The 17,118-nt window shown below is 47.4% G+C and overlaps 1 protein-coding gene across 1 annotated transcript in view; it reads left to right on the top strand.

The window, feature by feature from the left end:
- MDGA2 (MAM domain containing glycosylphosphatidylinositol anchor 2) overlaps window positions 1-17,118 on the top strand; it is a 209,667-nt gene that overhangs the window by 129,139 nt on the left and 63,410 nt on the right. Inside the window, exon 9 of the mRNA XM_085297875.1 lies at window positions 14,921-15,190. Within this exon, the coding sequence (XP_085154001.1) occupies window positions 14,921-15,190 (270 nt within the window). The remainder of the gene's footprint in view (window positions 1-14,920; window positions 15,191-17,118) is intronic.

Here is a 17,118-nt window from a genome sequence, read left to right as displayed (position 1 = left end):
CATTAATAAATTGCTTTCAGGAGTTGAAGGGCAGTGAAATCTCGAGGTGATGATTTCCTCCCTTTCAGCCAATGCCCTGACCATAAGAATGAATTAGCAGGGAGGTTGCAGAAGTGCAGAGCTGCTGGACCTGAGCGGTGTAGGACAGGGCGCTCGGGGTGGGATGTGGAGGCTCAGGACCACCGAAGCTGCTTTTCTGGGGAAAYTGGGAGGCACGAGTGTGCTCTTTCACGGTTAGCTTAGCCACAGGCCTGCCATCGGGACAGCAAAGACTGCTTTGTGGCTACTCTGCATGAAGACTTTTCTATCTCTTCTTCTGAAGATGTTTGACTATATTTGACCGAAAGCCAGAAACTGTAGATCTTGGGCAGCTACCCTAAATACCAAGCTACAGAGTGTGTTTCTGTAGCACAGACTATTTTATTATTTTATGCAAAGTGAAGTAGCACAAAGGGGAGAGATGRAGAGCATCAGCAGAACCCACTCTGAGCGTATGAGGAGGAGCAGGGGCAACCAGAGGGKAACGTGTCCTGGAACAGTCGAATCAAGATACATGTGAGTATTTCCTGAGGAAATGTGGTGGCATGAATGATGTGCTCGTGTCCCACTCGCTGCTTGGCATGCGTTGTCCTCTCTTGTTTGTTGACYTACCTTTCATAACGCATTGGTGTGATAAAACGTAGATGAGCCTGAGGTGGTKGTTTTCGTCTATTTTAAATAACCCAGGTACAAATAGCTAACTCTGAAAGTCACAGGTACAAAGCACGTCTGATGTGGGAAGAGGGGACAGGAACTGGGCTATTTCAGGTGAGAGACAGAGGGAATCTAGGGYAGCTTTTGGAGAGTTTTCACAGTGTTTGTAAACTAGAGCGGGAAAGTACTTCCTTCGCCTCGTTCCTAAGGTGTTCCMCTGTGGTTGTGCATCTTCAGTGCCCAGCAGCGTAAGTCCTGCAGGAGCAGATTCAAGTTTCCCTCCCGTGTGCTGAGCTGTAGGTATCTAAAGGTGACCTAAAGGGTGATACTAAAGGTATCACCATTTCAGACTTACCGAACATAGCTCAACTCTTTCAAACAGAATAAAACCTCAGAAAATGATGATCCTGCCTTGACAGAGGGCATCTTTTTCTGCTCTCACTCCTGAGGAGCATCTTTTCTCTGGCCTTGAAGAGCAGTGCAAGGGCACATTGGAGTAAGCTTATTCCCTTTAAGAAATGGTGCTCTTGGCTGTGAACAGGCTCTCTCTAATAAGGCTCTTCTCTAATAAATTCTCGCTTTGCTGCTGTTCCTGCAGGTGGGTCTCTGAGCTACTCTCTTGTAATTTCTTGCCTAGTTATTTTCTTATCTTTTTTTTCTAACTTGCCAGAAGTTCAGGCTTTGTAACTGCAAGACAATTTGCCTGCCAGCTCAGGGACCATCCATCCCCTCTCATTTTCAGTAGCTCTAACAGTGTCCCAGGCTGAGCTGTCACCGGAGTTTAAATCTTTGCCTCTCAATTTAAAAGCATTGACCTTGGCTGCTTGAGAAATAGGTCTGGTTCAGTTAACTTCAGAGCAGATGTAGTCTCTGATGTCTGTTATRTGTTGCAGCCACTAAAGGAGATGCAAGTCTAGGCTGGCCCAAAGGTGTCAGCATAATATGGCTTAATGCTGCAGCATTCACACTCAAAATGGCCCAAAGGCTCCCAAGGACAGACCTTGCTTTGACACAGAAATAAATACATTTGATTTTTTATTGGTAACTCTTTGCTACAGATCAACAAAAAAAAAAAACCATTTAGTTCTAAAGTGACCTTTTTCACTAGAGAAATAAAATACATAGGCAAGAAATCTGATACCTGTTCAAACCAAATAAAGGTTACTGCAAACACTATCCAGAGCAGCAGTAATAAAATGTTTTAAGTTCATGCACTTGTTTTATGTTCATACTTCTACATTTTCTGCTCTCCCCAGAACATCTATTCCTCCCCTGCCCCAGTAAAAAACACTTTTTATTGCAAAACACTGTGCAGAAATCTTCCCACGGGTGGTTATGGATGGTTTCTGCTCTTTACTCAACTTGTCCATCCTCCATCTCCTCTCCCTGCCAGGTCTCTGAGGTTCGTCGCTGGTACACGTTGGGTTTCTTTGGCCCTTTGCAGCGTGTCTCTCATGCCCAGGAGATGCGTTTGGGGGGCAGCCCTGGCATGGTGTCACAGCAGGTAACATAGCGATCAGCAGCTTTGGTTGATGCTAATGGCCAAGGTGGTTGAGGCCATCCTGAGACATCCAAGCTGCACTGGACTTGGAGGCAGCAGCGTTTCTTTAGGCTCAGGCATTACTGAGGCTGTTGCTGGATCGCTCCATCAAGCGCTGGTTCCCACGCCTCAAGCTGGAGAATTGCAAAGAGCTTTGGGAACAGTTTGGAGAATGAACCACAGTGCTTAAATGAACAGTTAAATCATGTAGTCAGAGTTCCTGTAYGCTGCTGACCTGTATGTCACGGACTATTTATATCAGTGGCTTCCGTCAATAACTTGATGTGATGATAACAAGAAACAGCGAATTCATGACTTCGTTTCATTAGTGCACATTCATTTCTTTTTTTTTTTTTTAATAGTCGTCTTAATGTTAAAATCTGCATCTTACTTCTATCTGGAATTTGCCTATGTAGCACATCTCACCTCTTTTTCCCATTCCGCCTTTCATTCCGCTGTGTTCTCGTGCCCTTGTAGCGTTTGCACAGCATGCACGTGTGTATGCCGAGGGTACTCGAGTCCCCTTTTCATCTTTGCTTTGAGAACTTAACCAACTCCCTGTCTCTGGCGAGCCCTTTCCTCCAGCCATCAGATGATGTCCCTGTTCTTTCCCAGTCTCCGCGGCTCGTCCCTGGCCGGGCGCAGTGCTGGGGCTCGCGTGGCTGCAGAGACGTGCTCACCACCTCCCTGCCATGGCGGGTGCTCCTGGGGAACTATTTGTGCGTTACGCTGTTTCCCTCGTTTSACTCGTTTTTTTGTAGGATATGGAAACGTTCATTGGAAAGCAGTTCTGCCACCCATGCTGGACCAGGTCGGCTGTGCCTTTTCCAGTCATCATGAAATCCTCCAAGTGGGGGGACTGCACAGCCCCATCTCCGTGCTCCACTGCCCTCCTAACACTGGCTTTTCCCAGTGTCGCTCCCATGCTGCTCCCAGACCTTTGGCTGGCAGCAACGTGGCCTTGGCCCTTGCTGGCTCTCATGCAGCCCTGTGTTACCCTCCCAGCCAGCACCTGGGGGAGAATTTTGCAAGGTTTTTTTTTTTGTACAGAAGCTTGTAGTTTGGTTGAACAAGCCCAGCTTGCCAGTTAACCCAGAGTCAGCTGTGACTGGTAGTCCGCTTTGCTGTTTAGCGTTCATTTAATCCTGGTGTCACATGTCCTTTCTAGCAGTATGAGGTCCACATGTCCTTCCTGGTCATTGGTTAAACCATTCAGGCTCCAGTAGTAATGCCCATGGACCTAACTGTGATCACCCTGTGTAATGCTTCCCCAGTTACAGCGCTTCTCAGTCCTTGTAGTACTTGTAGCAGCTGAGTGGTGCCATGTAAGGGTTTTAACTACAGCGTTACACAGCATTAAGGCGTACGTCCTACAGGAAATCCGCATGTTTGTTCAYGGTCTGGAAAAACAGCCTTGCAGTGGGAGACCTGGAAAGCTCATTCTACTGAATTTAGTCCAGAAGCGTTTCAATGTATGAGTTGGTTGTACTCTGTAGGTAACATTTTGAGTGTGCAGTTTCTGAAAGCATGTAGAGGAAGACGACCTAGTTATGAAATTAYTACTTGAATCACTCACATGTTTTAACTGTCGTTGCAGAGTCTTGTTTGTTGTTGGAAATATTTAAATTAAGCTGGGATATCTTCCTTAAAAAGTCTGCATCTTACCGCCCAAAGTCAAGCTATGGGCCTGATGTGAGATGCTGAAGCCGAATTCTGGGGCCTGGCTTAAGCACAGGGTCGCGTTGGCTGGTTGCGCTTGTCCYGTCTGTTCTCAGACTCCACGAGTCTTGGGACACATCCAGACAGCGCAGGTCTGTCAGGGACCGGGGGAGTCTCAAGGGCTCCCAGCATGTCTCATGCCTGTAAATATTTCAGCTGTTCACAAACAAAAAAAGTGAGAAATTCAGGGCTGCTTCCTACAGGATGTGTTAGCAAACAGGATGGCCGGCGGCTCACGAGGGACGAGCCTTGCGGGACGCGGCTCAGCTGGTCTCCCCAGCCGTCGTGAAGGTGSGCTGGGGCCGGCGTTGTGCGACCCATCAGGTCTGCCTGCGCTGAGCCTCAGCGTCGTCCACCCGCGCTCCCGGTGTAGGCGCCTCTGTATCCTTCATTTCCTCTTTGGCGGTGTTAACTGATGGGCTGGTGATTAAGTTCAGCCAAGGCTTTATTGCGTCGGCATTAATCATGCCTACGTCTGTCATGGAAGTCGTTAGAAAGAGCCCATCGCAGCTATTTTTAAACCCCATTTAATTTTCATGCGGGCATTGCATTTTAATTCCTGTGATGTATCTTCACAATGATAAAAATTTGCATATCGTCATTCGCTGGAGAGGATCTATTAGCCAAAGCGCAAATAAAAACCCTACGGCTGCGGCTTGGGTTTCGGGGCGAGTCGGATTCCAGAGACCACGTCTCCGTGTCTACATACATGTACTACATTGAAAGGAATCGCTTCACAGGTAGAATTACTACTCTGGGCAATTCTAATTTATTGGAAATTAAACATAAGTGGTTGATTCTGGCTGGTACATGACATAAATTACTAGTAAATTGCTCTGTAAGATTTCATTATAAAGTACATGCTGGTGTGAATGGTTCGCTGCTTTAGTCTTGAACTTTGTGTGCCAGTGCTTGAAGGACAAAGCTAGAACCTAACTTTTGTTTAAAGTTGCAAAAATACAAAATTGATGCTATTTACTTGTCTTACTTGGCCTTTCAGATCTTCTTTCATTTATTTTTATCCAAAGCCAAGCACAAGGCACTTTCCAAATTGTAGTTGTTGAAATGTGCTAAGATCTTACTTGAATGCTGCACAGTATTTTTAGTAAATGTAAATCCAAATTACAGATTCTTGGTGCTTTCCCTCAGCTGGTGTAAAGCACTGTAGGGCTGCTGGCTTTATCTGAGCAAAAGCAATGTTCACATGTAGTTCCTGTGAGAATAATAGTTCTAAAAAGTGATGATACTTCCAATGGGAAGAATTTATATTCATACGTTGTTAAGGCTGGAAAAAAAACTTATCACCATCTGCATAAAATTTCAGTTGGAAAATCTTGTTCTAAACACTATTCCACTGTGCACCATCAAATAATTCAGTGGCTCATGTAGGGCACTAAAATCTGGAGGCTTTGACCATTATCTTAACTTCAGTGAACCTAAATCATCCTTGCAGTATCTGAGTGCAGAAAAATTCAGGTGAATGTCACAGGCAATTTTCTATTTTAGGGACTTATCCAAAGTGCAGGAATTATTTTTCCTAATCCATGGCCTATTCTTTTGCTTTTTTTTTTGGCCCACAGTGGTAAGGAGGAACTCAAGGGTGAAACAGAGCCATAGTTGCCTGTGTGTTCAGATGGCAAGAAATACAGAGATAATAGATGTAGTATTACTTCTCTGCTCTGTGCTATAGGAAGTATTTAATCATGGAGCCAAATATGTATAAATAACTCAGTGCTGCACTGTTCCTTGCTTGGGATGATGTCCTGCATCACACCCTTGAGACTGCGTTGGCCTCAAAGTCCAACCCCGTCACTTTTTCAGCAGTTTCCTTAGATGTTTCCCCACTGTAGGTGTCCAAAATAACCGTGCACCGTAGGTCAGGGCTGYAGCTGGTTGCTGCTTGCTGCCCTGAGCGTCCCCCTTGGTGTCAGACCTGCAGCGTGTCCGGTCCTGCCACGTCAAGGTCTCACTTGGCACGTAGCAGGCTGGCAAGATTGCAAAGCAAAAGCGCCTGTCGGGGGGATGTGCAAGAGGGAACGGGAAGCAGGGAGCCCACGGGGGACGCCCGGCCGCCCAGCCTACCCTGCCAGTGACTGCGCAGAGGACCTCTGAGCACTGACCAGCACCACGCATCCACGTGCTGCACAGAGGCAGAGCGGAAAGAGGATTTGTGTCACAAAGAGGTGAACTAAACGTAAAATGAGAGGGTTACAGGGAGAGGGAGGCAATGAARTATAGATAGTCGCACAGTAAGGACGTCTGTCCAGACTGTCCTCGAAGTTGTGTCATATTGGGGATTTTTGGAGAGCCTGCTGGTGTTTCCTGCATTGCACTACAAGCTCTATCTACTAAAGGCAGTCTCTGCTGTTGAGAGAACAGCTTTTACTTGCATGGATTCACTGGCATTTGCYTTTGTAATGGGGCAGATAAAGAAGCCCTAACTGGTTTGCCGTCTGAGAGGCATTCCTTCGCTCGGAGAGGAAAGAGCATGAACTAACTGAAGCAGAAATTCCCTTARATTTGTCACTACTAAAGGGAATGTGTTTGGCTAGGCTGTCTTTGCTATGGATGCTGGTCATGCTGTGCATGTAGCAGTCAAGAATCTTCATAGTTTTAATTAAATACTGGAAAAAGTATTTCCGGTGACTGCAGGCTCTGAGGGAAGAGCATGGTTAGAAGCTAGCAGAGCATTGCTAGAAGTACCAGAAGATCTTTCTTCTTTCATGAAAGACGTAAATTGTCAGGAGATGGCCTGAAGAGGGTGACTTCCTCCTCACTGTTTTGTGTCTTGAGATTTCTCGTGAAGCATCTGATGTTTCTGAAGAACCTTAACTACAAGTATGAAAGCAGGGAGCAGGCAGTCTTTTAATAACCAAAATACACTGTGATTCTCTGGCCTAAAGGAAGGCGAATATATTGACACTGCTTCTTTTTTATTGAAGGACCAGATGGTGACCAGAAAAATAATTTACTAAAAAGATTGATTCAAGGTGTGTATTGATGGCGGCAGCTTTAAAGYCTGCCTTTTGCGAGAGAGAATCCTAAATTGCTGTGTTTCTTTGCTGAACTCAGCATGCAGGAGCGGGGGCACAGCAAAAGGACTGTGGGGTAGTGCACATGGCATGCCTGCTTTGTGTTAAGATGTTGGTTTTGCACCATGCATATTTGTGGTGCATGCCCTAACTTCACTGATTCATATTATTTCTCAGTGCTTGCTTTTCAAATGGATGGTTTTGGGGAAGGGCTGTCTCAGAGCATTCCTCCTCTCTGCATGTAATATTCTTGGCCCAATCCTGCAAATTATTAAGTGCTTGTTTAGCTGGGTAGTCGTAAAAATGATTCTGATGTTAAACGTTTCAAGGGAACTGGTATTAGTCTCTTCAAGAAAGTCGGAGGATGTGGGGTACATATCTGGATCACGGCAGGAAAAAGCTTAGCTCTCTAGTCCAGAGGCAGAGCTGGYGCGTGGTGGAAGTTTGGTACAGCAGAAACCAAATTCTACATGCCAATGTTTCCAGTTCCTACAAGTTGTCACACCTGCAAGAGCCACCCGCTGAAAGGCCGTGGGATAAACCGGGAGTTCTTGCTCGTCCCTGGCCAGGGCAGGTGTCTGGCAYCCTCGGGCCGCCTTGCTAGCCGCGCCGGGACTAGGAGGAATCTCACCCCGTGCTTACGGCATTCTGCCGCCCCCTTGCTGAGTGCTGCTAGGGAGATAGCGGGTGTCGTGTGTGTGTTGTTTTATAGTAGTGCACTTTACTCTCCACTTTACAGCATGAAATCTAAATCATATCCGCATGTGTTAAAGTTTTCTTTAGTCGAGGTGGAAATCCTTCATTGCAATTAAAGACTGGGAATTTTTAATTAAAGCAGTAATTCCTGGAAGCACCATAATATTTAACAGTGAAATATTTGTTGTTATTTTCCAGGTGACTGTTGAGGAAGCAAATATTATCTGTGAATTAACGGTCTCTGTTCAGTATAGAATTAACGTTTTTGCGTGGACTACTTGAATGATATTTTACCTTCTCTCTTAGAAATGCATGCAGAAATTGGGAGGATTTAAGCCAATACATTTTAGTAAACATTACCTGCTATTTCCTTTAGYTGTTTTATATTTGTGTGCCTTTGATTTATTTGCTTTTCAGTTTTTATCTTAAATAATTCTGGAAGAGAGCTATTACWTTATGTTATGTTCAGAAGTTGAAAAAAACATTAAAAAAATGAAATGAAAACCACACATTTACATCACTTTATAGGATTTTTCTGCAAGGATTTGGGTCCTATTCAGACTTCTGAAATGTTGTGAGGAACTGGCCTGGGAAGGAAACTCAGGGGACTTTCTGGCCTGTGGAGGGACATAATACTCCCTTTTTCTTCCCTCCTGCCTCACATTTTTTCTTCTTTTCCCTTRGATAATTTGACCAAAAATGATGTGATGAACATTTATGTTTCATGTATCAGGCTTGCTTATTCCAGTGGTCGGGCTTTTCTCACTGGTGCCAGACATTTGCTGCAAGTCTGAGCACAAGATTGGTGCCAGGGGTTTCTCACAGACCAGGGAAAATAAATAGAAGAAAGCGCAGGAAATGGAGAGAGACAGGGAGTCTGGTTCTAAAATAATAATAGCAATTCCCATGTCTAATCAGGTAGTCATGTTGCCATTTTATTTCAAGTTGCATTGACTCTCGGGTTTCTCCGCAACGAAGGTGCTTGTATTCGCTGATGAAACATCCAGGAAGCCTGTGAAGAGCTYTGAATGGGAGGAACAATATGGTTTTAGCAGCAGAGAAGGGGAGGATTTTATCAATAGCAGCTTGGGTAGGGCCAGTCTGGAGGAATAAGATGGGATGAGACTGCAGTGGAATGCAATAGGAGGTCAGTTTTGGTTGGATTGCTTTTAGATTTTATTTTGAGGTGATCTCCAAGTAGGTCAGACCTTTGGTAACTGTTGGAAGCCTGCTCCAGGGAGAATGAGATGAGATGTGTTTGAGAACCTTTCCACCATAGCAGAATTTAAAATAAGGTTCCTGGGGTTTGACATATCTTCAGTACATTTTTTTTTCCTAACCCGTGCATCCACTTCTAAAATGCATGGCCTGATTTATGACCTCTAGCTGCCAGTGGGTAGCAGATCCAAGCACTGTCGGCTCGTATGACTTGGAGCCATACGCAGCGCGATGATTACGCGATACTGTGGCATACTGGCTTTGTTTTACATCGCAGCGTTGTTGTGGGATTGCAGTATCTTTTATGGATCCATAAAACACTTTGAGACCAAGTGCATGGCTAGCAAAACTAAACACAACTTAGACCTACCTGCAAAGTTGGCAGATTTTGTGTGTGCAATAAATTCCCAGCTTAGAAATGCTTTAAAGCAAGTGCAGAGTTTTCCCTTCCACTTCTCATGTCACCAGCTGCATCTCCGGGAAGCGTGTGAGCTGCAGGGTGGGGTCTGATTGGGGGCCAGCTTCTCTGGACATGGTYCTCGCTGTCTGCCATGGGACTATGAGCGGCATGGGCTCCTTGCTACGCTGGGAGATCTGCAGCACAGGTGTTATAAAGCGGATTTTTATTTGAATTTTGAGCTGACTTGCCGTAAGAAGTCACTTCGTTCTGTGATGTAACCACACCTGCGTGCAGAAGCCGGCGCTGCCCAAGACGCCCCTTGGCCATGCCGCGGGGCTGGTGGCTGTGCTGCAGCACACCAAGCATCATCAGCAGAGCAGATGGTTCTGAACCATCGTGGGTTATACCAGCTTCGTGGCTTTTTAAAGAAACTCATCATTATTCAACAGTCACATTCTAGCTAGAGGTAGTCAAATAAAGCAAATAATGATTCGTAGATACGTGGGTAGATTAATGTTGCAGTTTAACTCCTTTTTTGAGGCTTTTTAACTCTAAGGTTTTTTCCTTGTTTGTTCATTTGAATATTTTTCTCTTGTAAAAGTTTCATGCATTTCATCACAAATATTGAATCTTGTAAAACTCAGAGCTGCTTCATGATACTTGGTGCTTGTTTGACATTTTCAGAAAATTTATTGTCTTGTCAAAGATCCAGAACGAGACAGCGTCATCAGCCAGGAAGATCCCAGCAAATGTCTGCAATGAGAAGATACAGTTTGATTCCAGAAATTCAAATTTATCAAATGCTTGAGAATAGTAACTGGGCTCCCATGACCCTTAGGTCCTTCTGCAAACCACACRCTGTTGGAGCCAATGCAGAAAAACATTTGCGCTGAAATCCACCTAACGCAAAATCTATCTATCTTGAAACTTGACCRTTGTAGGCCTGAAGTTTAGATTAGCTGGAAAACTTCAGAATCTGTCTAGAATGAAGTCCAAGGCATGTTGTCCCAGGTTTAGATGTTAGAGTCAGTCTCATTCCTGCTGATCGGGTGAAGTGCAAACTCCTGCKTGCCGGGAATAAAGAAACAAACAGTGTCACGCCAGCTGGCTTCTTTCCCAGTGCGTCCAGGAGAAGACATCACCTTTTCCCAGAGCTAAATGGGATGACTGAGGTCATCTGCCAACATGTTCCTGCATCAGTTACCCCTCATGGTGATCCATGCTCTTAGCTCCCACCTGTGCTGAGACCCAAAGGCAGAGCTCTGCCTTCCTTTGGTTTTTCCACCCTGTCTGTCCCTGGTCCCTCAACCCCCAGGCATGTTGTGGGGCTATAACCCCTCGCTCTGTGTATGGCTATGAAGCCTCTATCTCCCCATTAGCATGAAGTGCTGCAACAGCCTTACTTTCCATCCAAGTATCTGCTTGCAAGTTGGGAAATCACATCTCTTGTATTTGCAGCTGAGTTGTGGCGGAGGACCACCRGTCAGATGCCTCCTCCAGGACCGTGGCTGGAAGGGGGGATAAGCATGTGAGGTTTAGGGTGTCTATTTAGGACGGAGCGACGCGGGAGCGAGGACCGCGGCGGGCGGGCGGGAGCCGCGCGAGGCTTTGCCGGCGTCGTACCGCGTCCCGCGGCGCGGCCGTGCCCTCTTCCCCCGCGCGTTTCAGCAGCCAGGGATCTGCTGGAGGCTGCGCTCCCACCGCCCGCTCTAGCAGCCGCTCGGGGACCCGGCGTCCCTGGCCGGGTCTGAGTCCGTTCGTGCCTTAAACCTCCGGGGAARTAACGGCGGCGAGTTGCCCGAACGGCTGCGGCGCTTTGTCTAAAGAAGTAGTTCCCGTCGTTCGCCTGAAACCTGCTGCGGGATGACTTGGCTGGGTCTGCTCCTTCCTACCGCTGCTGACCTCACGGGCCGTTCCGACCGCTAATGAACGCTCAGCTATTTTCAAAGAAATACCCGCAGTAGCCCCACGATCTCCGTCTGCAATGGAGCCGCTTGATTAGGCTCCGTTAGATTGGACTTCATTAGTGACTGGGTTTTTGTCTTTTCCTTTGCCGCTGATGAGGTGTGGTTTTGATTCCTGATTTACACGGTATTGCAGTATTTTTCTGCAGCGCGTCCTAGTCTGCCTCTCCCCAACGAGCCCTGCCAGGCGGGCGCTGGTGCTGCTAGGCGAGGGCGCCGAGTGGGCCGGCTTCCTCTGCACGCGTCGGTCCCTGGACTGCCGTAGGATGGTGTTACCTGACTCGCTTCTCACTTGCTCGTCTTATTTTTCCTATAGTGGAAATTCTGCCCCAGAAGTGTTTGTCCGGTATTAAGGTTACTCCTTCTCGGCCGCTGACCTGCACTGCTGCTAGAGCAACATTGCTCCTAGGTGAATCAAACAAAAAAGTGGCCACCGACAGGACAGAAACCCAGAGGAGCATCAGTTTTTGTTACTTTGCTTCTGTTTCTAGAATTGAGAGAAACAAATTAATTTGCTTAGGCTAGACAATAAATTGGAGAAACCAAATAGCAGGTGAAGTCTCTTCTCCAAGCCAAATAGTGCAGGTAAATGCACTGCATAGTATGTTTTTTCCTTAACAAATCTTTCCATAAAGACCCTGATATGATCCACACCACGAAAAGTGGCTGTCTGGTTTAAAGCCAACAAACATACTTGCTGTCATTTTTCTGGATGGCTAGGGAGCCTTCATTTTCCATTTTATAATCCTTAAGACAGGAAGGTACTTAGGCTAAAAAAATTCATTAAACATTRATATAAAGGCCAATTTAACTTCAGACTGCTTGCTTTCCAAACATAATTGTTTAAGCGAATGAAGTGTACTCCCTTTGCGGCCTTTCCATATATTTTTCAAGAACGAATACTGGAATTATGAAAGATAGGAATAACTACAGCAAAGTAAATTAAATCAAATTGCTAAAGCCTTCGGGAAGAGCTAATGCAAATGRATCAAGAGCATAGAAGTGCGTAACAGCTACAGAGCAGGTCTGCTGCTGAGCAGCACTGCTTTCAGAAGGTGCCTGAGATGCCACCACCCTCTGTAGCTCTGAAGTCACTAKCTGGTAAAAACATAAAATGTAAAAATAGACTGTTAGCTCTGGCTACTGCTGTATATCATAGTTTTTATCATTCCTTTCCTTTTCTATTAAAGTTCTTATGTCTAGAAGTATAATCGATAAATGAGCAACCAACCTTAATTTTCCTTTTCTGACACTGGGTATCATCTGTTCATGCGCAAATGGAGACTGTGTGTTTTAAAAACTATTTTGATCTTAAAGGCAGGGGCAATAGTCATTTAAAAGATGTTAATAATGCTAAATTCTCTTATAAATAAATAAGCCAGAGGAAAACAAAATGAAGCTTTTGTACAGAGAATAAACTTCAACTTTTAGCCCTGGAGAGCARAGAGCGCCAATATCATAAAGGCCTTTAAAAACATAGCTGACATGGAGAGGCGAGCAGAGAATTAGTGTTCGCTCCTTCTCCCAAGGCTAGGTRTGGTGTATCGATGGAAACAGCAGGACAAACCAAAGAAGATAACCTCACTGCAAAATGGAGACCAGTTTGGAAACRTGAAATAGGTTTCCAAAATGGTAGGACAAAATGCTAATCTGGGCCTGCTCAAAAATTGACGAAAATTGTTCTCAGTTTTAAAAAGAAATATAATAGTGTTGACTGTGAGGAGTAAAGGCAATAAACATGAATTAAATTTAGGTATGGARAGGAATGTTATTACCACTGGAGTGAAAAGAAAACCTGGGAAGCTTAATTCTCGTGGAGGAGAAATGACTGGAAAATAGCAAATATGAGCAAATTTGATGAGTAAACTGCTCTGACGTCAGTAATATGTCATGCTTCAGAAGAGATTCTGAAAGAAGGACTAATTGTAGGACGGCGGGTGGAGGAAAACACGACAAGCGCCTGTGGAAGGCAGGGCAGGCTTGGCTGCCTAAATAGCTCTGCCTTTCGAGAAAGCTGAGATCTGGCACAATTTCTTTGCCTAGGAAAGCTCGTATCTTTAAACCAAAAATTGCCTGCAAGATGCTGCCTTGGGAAACTAGTAGTGAAGCTGGATAAGGTGGAGAAATTTTGCAGTGAGAACAGATGAAGACCCTGTTGGGTTGTGCTGAAAGGGAAGAGATCAGGCTGAAGGGAGAGACCGGAGGAATTTCGGAAGCATTGATCTTATTTTGTATTTTTTATTCAGTACCGTKGCACAAAGCGTGGTCACGCTCCGGTGAAATCTTCTGATAGCGCAAAATTGGGGGATATTATCAACAGAAAGGAGGTTTGCTGTGCTGAGGGTTTGGGATGTCCGGTCGTTTTTTTGCGGCTATTTGCCGCTGTCCCGAAGCCAGCGCGCCGGCTGCGGACCCGGSCTGGGGCTGGTACGAGGCACGCGCCCTTCGCTCCGCGGAGGGCAGGGGCCGGGCTGCGGCGGCCGGGCTCTGCCCGGGATCCCGTCGCCGCCCCGTCCGCCTCTCCGGCACCTCCCTGCCCCGTCCCGGGGAGCCTCCCCCGGTACTTCCAGCGCGGCTTGGATCGTGGTGCAAAGTAAACGATGGTCGGGATTGCTACAAGCTGCAGTACGGCAGCTGACTGTTGCGAGCTCCAAGAAACGTCGTTTAAAATGTCAGTTTACCTGAATTTCAAGCGTTTTGTCTTTAGCTGTGTGCCTTCTCTAAGGAAGAGACGACTAGCAACGGTACCGGTGCAAGCATGGTGCCTAATTTACGGGAGGTGAGGGAGGCTGCGTCAGGCTGCATCCGGCTTCCGTTATGTAGGCGATTAAATACCACGGGTGCAAAGGCTGTTGGTATCACCGGTGGAGGTACCGATCAGTGGGAACCTAAGGACAAGATGCTCTTGGGTGGGTAATGGCAAGAGAGAGTTCCCGTTCAAAGAAGCACAACGTGGGCTCTGTAAAGATTGCTCCTTGGGGATTTTATATTTTTATATTTTATGCCTGCAGAACAGCCCTTTTAATATGGATGCAAAGATTTCACATCTCCTCCTGGCATAGGAGGCTTGCAGAATCTCTTCTTTCTGGTGGTCTTAAAAAGAGATGAGTTTTTTAAAGCGCCAGAACGTCTTGTCACCGTTGTGCATCAAGTTGCAAGCATCTCCACATTTCTTCTTCGTGTTATCTAATTTAAATWGCGATGCTGAATAGATGGGTGCCGGCGTCTCTTTGCCCAGTTACCCTGCTCTTTTGCAATGATTAAGCTACCAAAAGGGTGAAGCTAGGGTTTTGCATACGCTGCATGTGGGATGTGTTTAATTCATGTTGTGTTTTGCTCAGCGGGGRTCGAATTTTGCAGACCCGCTGCCGGGAGCTGCGGTCCAGGCCCGGGGCGCCTCTCTTGCCTGCCTGGGTCCGTCCGGCGGTGCGGCTCGCCCCGGCAGCCCCTGCCGCAGCCCCCTCGCCAAGGGCAGCGCCGCGGCCGTCAGCAAGGGTTTGCCTCCCCTCAGGTCCTCGACCGAAAGCGCCGGCAGGCCGAACGCGACACGTACCAGCGTTGGACACGTAGYGTCGCGGGGTTGCGTTGCGTGACGGTGGTCACAGAGCCTGGGGGACGTGGTTGCAAAGCTGACGCTCGCCTTTTCTGCTCCCCGCAGACCCCCCGGCCGTGGAGCCGACCTTCCTGGAGATCAGGCAGGGCCAAGGCCGAAGCGTCACCATGAGCTGCCGGGTCCTGAGAGCGTATCCCACCCGGGTGCTGACCTACGAGTGGCGCCTGGGCGGCAGGCTGCTGCGGACGGGCCAGTTCGACGTGCAGGATTCGACGGAGTACACCGTGAGCAGCCTCTCCCGGGACAGCTACGGCGTTTACAACTGCAACATCATCAACGAGGCGGGGGCCGGCCGGTGCAGCTTCCTGGTGACAGGTAGGCTCGGGGGCTCGGGGGCCCGGCGGAGCGCGCGGGCTCTGGCTTCGCTCGGCGTTTGCTAATTCGGCCGCTGCTGCGAGCAGCTCCTTGCCCAAGAGCCGTGCCCTTCAAAGGAGACCCGGGGCTTCGCCCGCCTGGTTTGGGTCGCAGCAAGGTTGGTGACAAAGTCGATTACTCTTGATTCAGTGACTCAAAGATACAGATTTTTATAGACCAAACGCAAACGCCGCTCGGCYGCGGGCTCTGTCGCTGTGCTTTCGGGAGCGGCCGGGGGGAGCAGGCTGGAGCTGTCTGAAGTTTGCAGGGAGGCTCGAATTTCCTCTTCTCAAAAGTCCTGCAAGCTGGAGGCTGGGGCGGTTCGAACTGCAACATCAAGCAACGCCAGCAGCCCGTGGGTAAAGGGGGGCTGACATTTGCTGCTTTTCTTAAAAAGCGGAGGAATTTGTGATCCTAATACACAAGCTCCAGACTCGGGGAGGGTATAGCAGCCCGGCCGTGGTCTGCCCGTGTGGCGTAATCAATGTCCTGCGTTCAGACATGCCTCACGGCGTGTCTTCTATCTTCAATACCCCCTCTTGGATCTGAATGTTAAACTGGGCTTTTAGAGACTCAAACCTTGATTCTTTTTCTGTTGGACATTAGTTACCACGACTGGAAGATTCAGTAGCCGCGTGGCGGTAAGGTGCTGCCCGGGCTGCGCGGCGCGGCCGCCCGCGCCGGTCGAGGAGCAGAGCCTTCCTCTGGGCTGCTGTCCAGCCTCGGCTTAGTGTCGGCGGGGGGAGGAAGGCCTCCCTGGGCAGCTCCAGCAATCGATCTCTGCCCAAGGCAGGTGTCTGAGGTGTATGGAAATAGGTAAAAGACAGCTGTCTAAAAGGAAAGATTTCCCAGGTCAATTGGGTTTTTATTTACAGCTTCTTTACTTGCTGAGCCCTGGCTACAATCAGATCTAAACGTTATTTTGCTTTTGAGGTTCCTGGCAAGCTGGCAGCTCCCTGGGCCCTGCCTTTGTCTTGGAAAATGGGCATTATTATTGGCTTCACTGCTACCGGCAGCGAGGACATTGATTAATTGATCAGCTGCAGAGMTTTTGCACTTCAAGCCCCTTGGATGAGACTATTAAGCACTGCTATGAGTGATCCTGCAGCTTGCAGGTCCTTGATGTCAGGGCAGAGCCTGCGCAGGCAGCTGTCTTGGAGCAGGGTCCTGAAGCGCTCGGGCTCCCTGACCCACCAGGCCAGGTGGGTGCCTGCCTTGGCTTTGTCAAAAACATTTTTGGACCTAAGGTGTAACAAACAAAATATTTTGACTCATCTCCTTAGCATTTTTCAACAAAACTTGGTGTGCCTGAATGTGGGTCCTTTTCTTTCTCCTGTAAAGTATGTTGATGGGCGTCTCGGTGGGCTGCGTCCGGGACAGCAGTGCGCCGCGAGCGTGGCTGAAGGTGCGTGCCCCAATACCTAGTGGCGCTAGTCCCTTTGAGACGTAATTAAGCCTTGGGATGACTTATTATTCTGATCTAAGCGCAGATATTTTCACAGGCACCAACTTCTCAAACTCTTTGGAGCTTAATCCGAAATGTGGCTTTGAAGGAAACAGGAGAAAAAGACTTTTTCCTCAAATGAGTAAATGCAGTTCAATTTACTGTTCATCACTCTTTGGACCCAAGACTGTGGAAAGCTATTCTAAGGCAATTATTTTGCCAAGATTGGGACAATCTGAGTGGGTTTCTGTGATTTATCACCATGCCAAAGCAAGGCACATAACTGAAAATTAGTGCTAAAATGGTTTTATGATATACTCTGTCTCTCATCTCTCTGTGTGCCGTGCTCGTTTTTACTCTCTACCATTATGTACGGTTGCATAAAGACACTGAAAGTAATATTTTTGGTTATGACGTCAGGATGTGCCGTAGTCCTTTAAGGTTA

Source organism: Rhea americana, unplaced genomic scaffold, assembly GCF_003343005.1.
Source record: "Rhea americana isolate MKP2758 unplaced genomic scaffold, rheAme1 scaffold_131, whole genome shotgun sequence".
Lineage (NCBI taxonomy): Eukaryota > Metazoa > Chordata > Aves > Rheiformes > Rheidae > Rhea > Rhea americana.
This window is presented reverse-complemented; position numbering and strand designations above follow the sequence as displayed.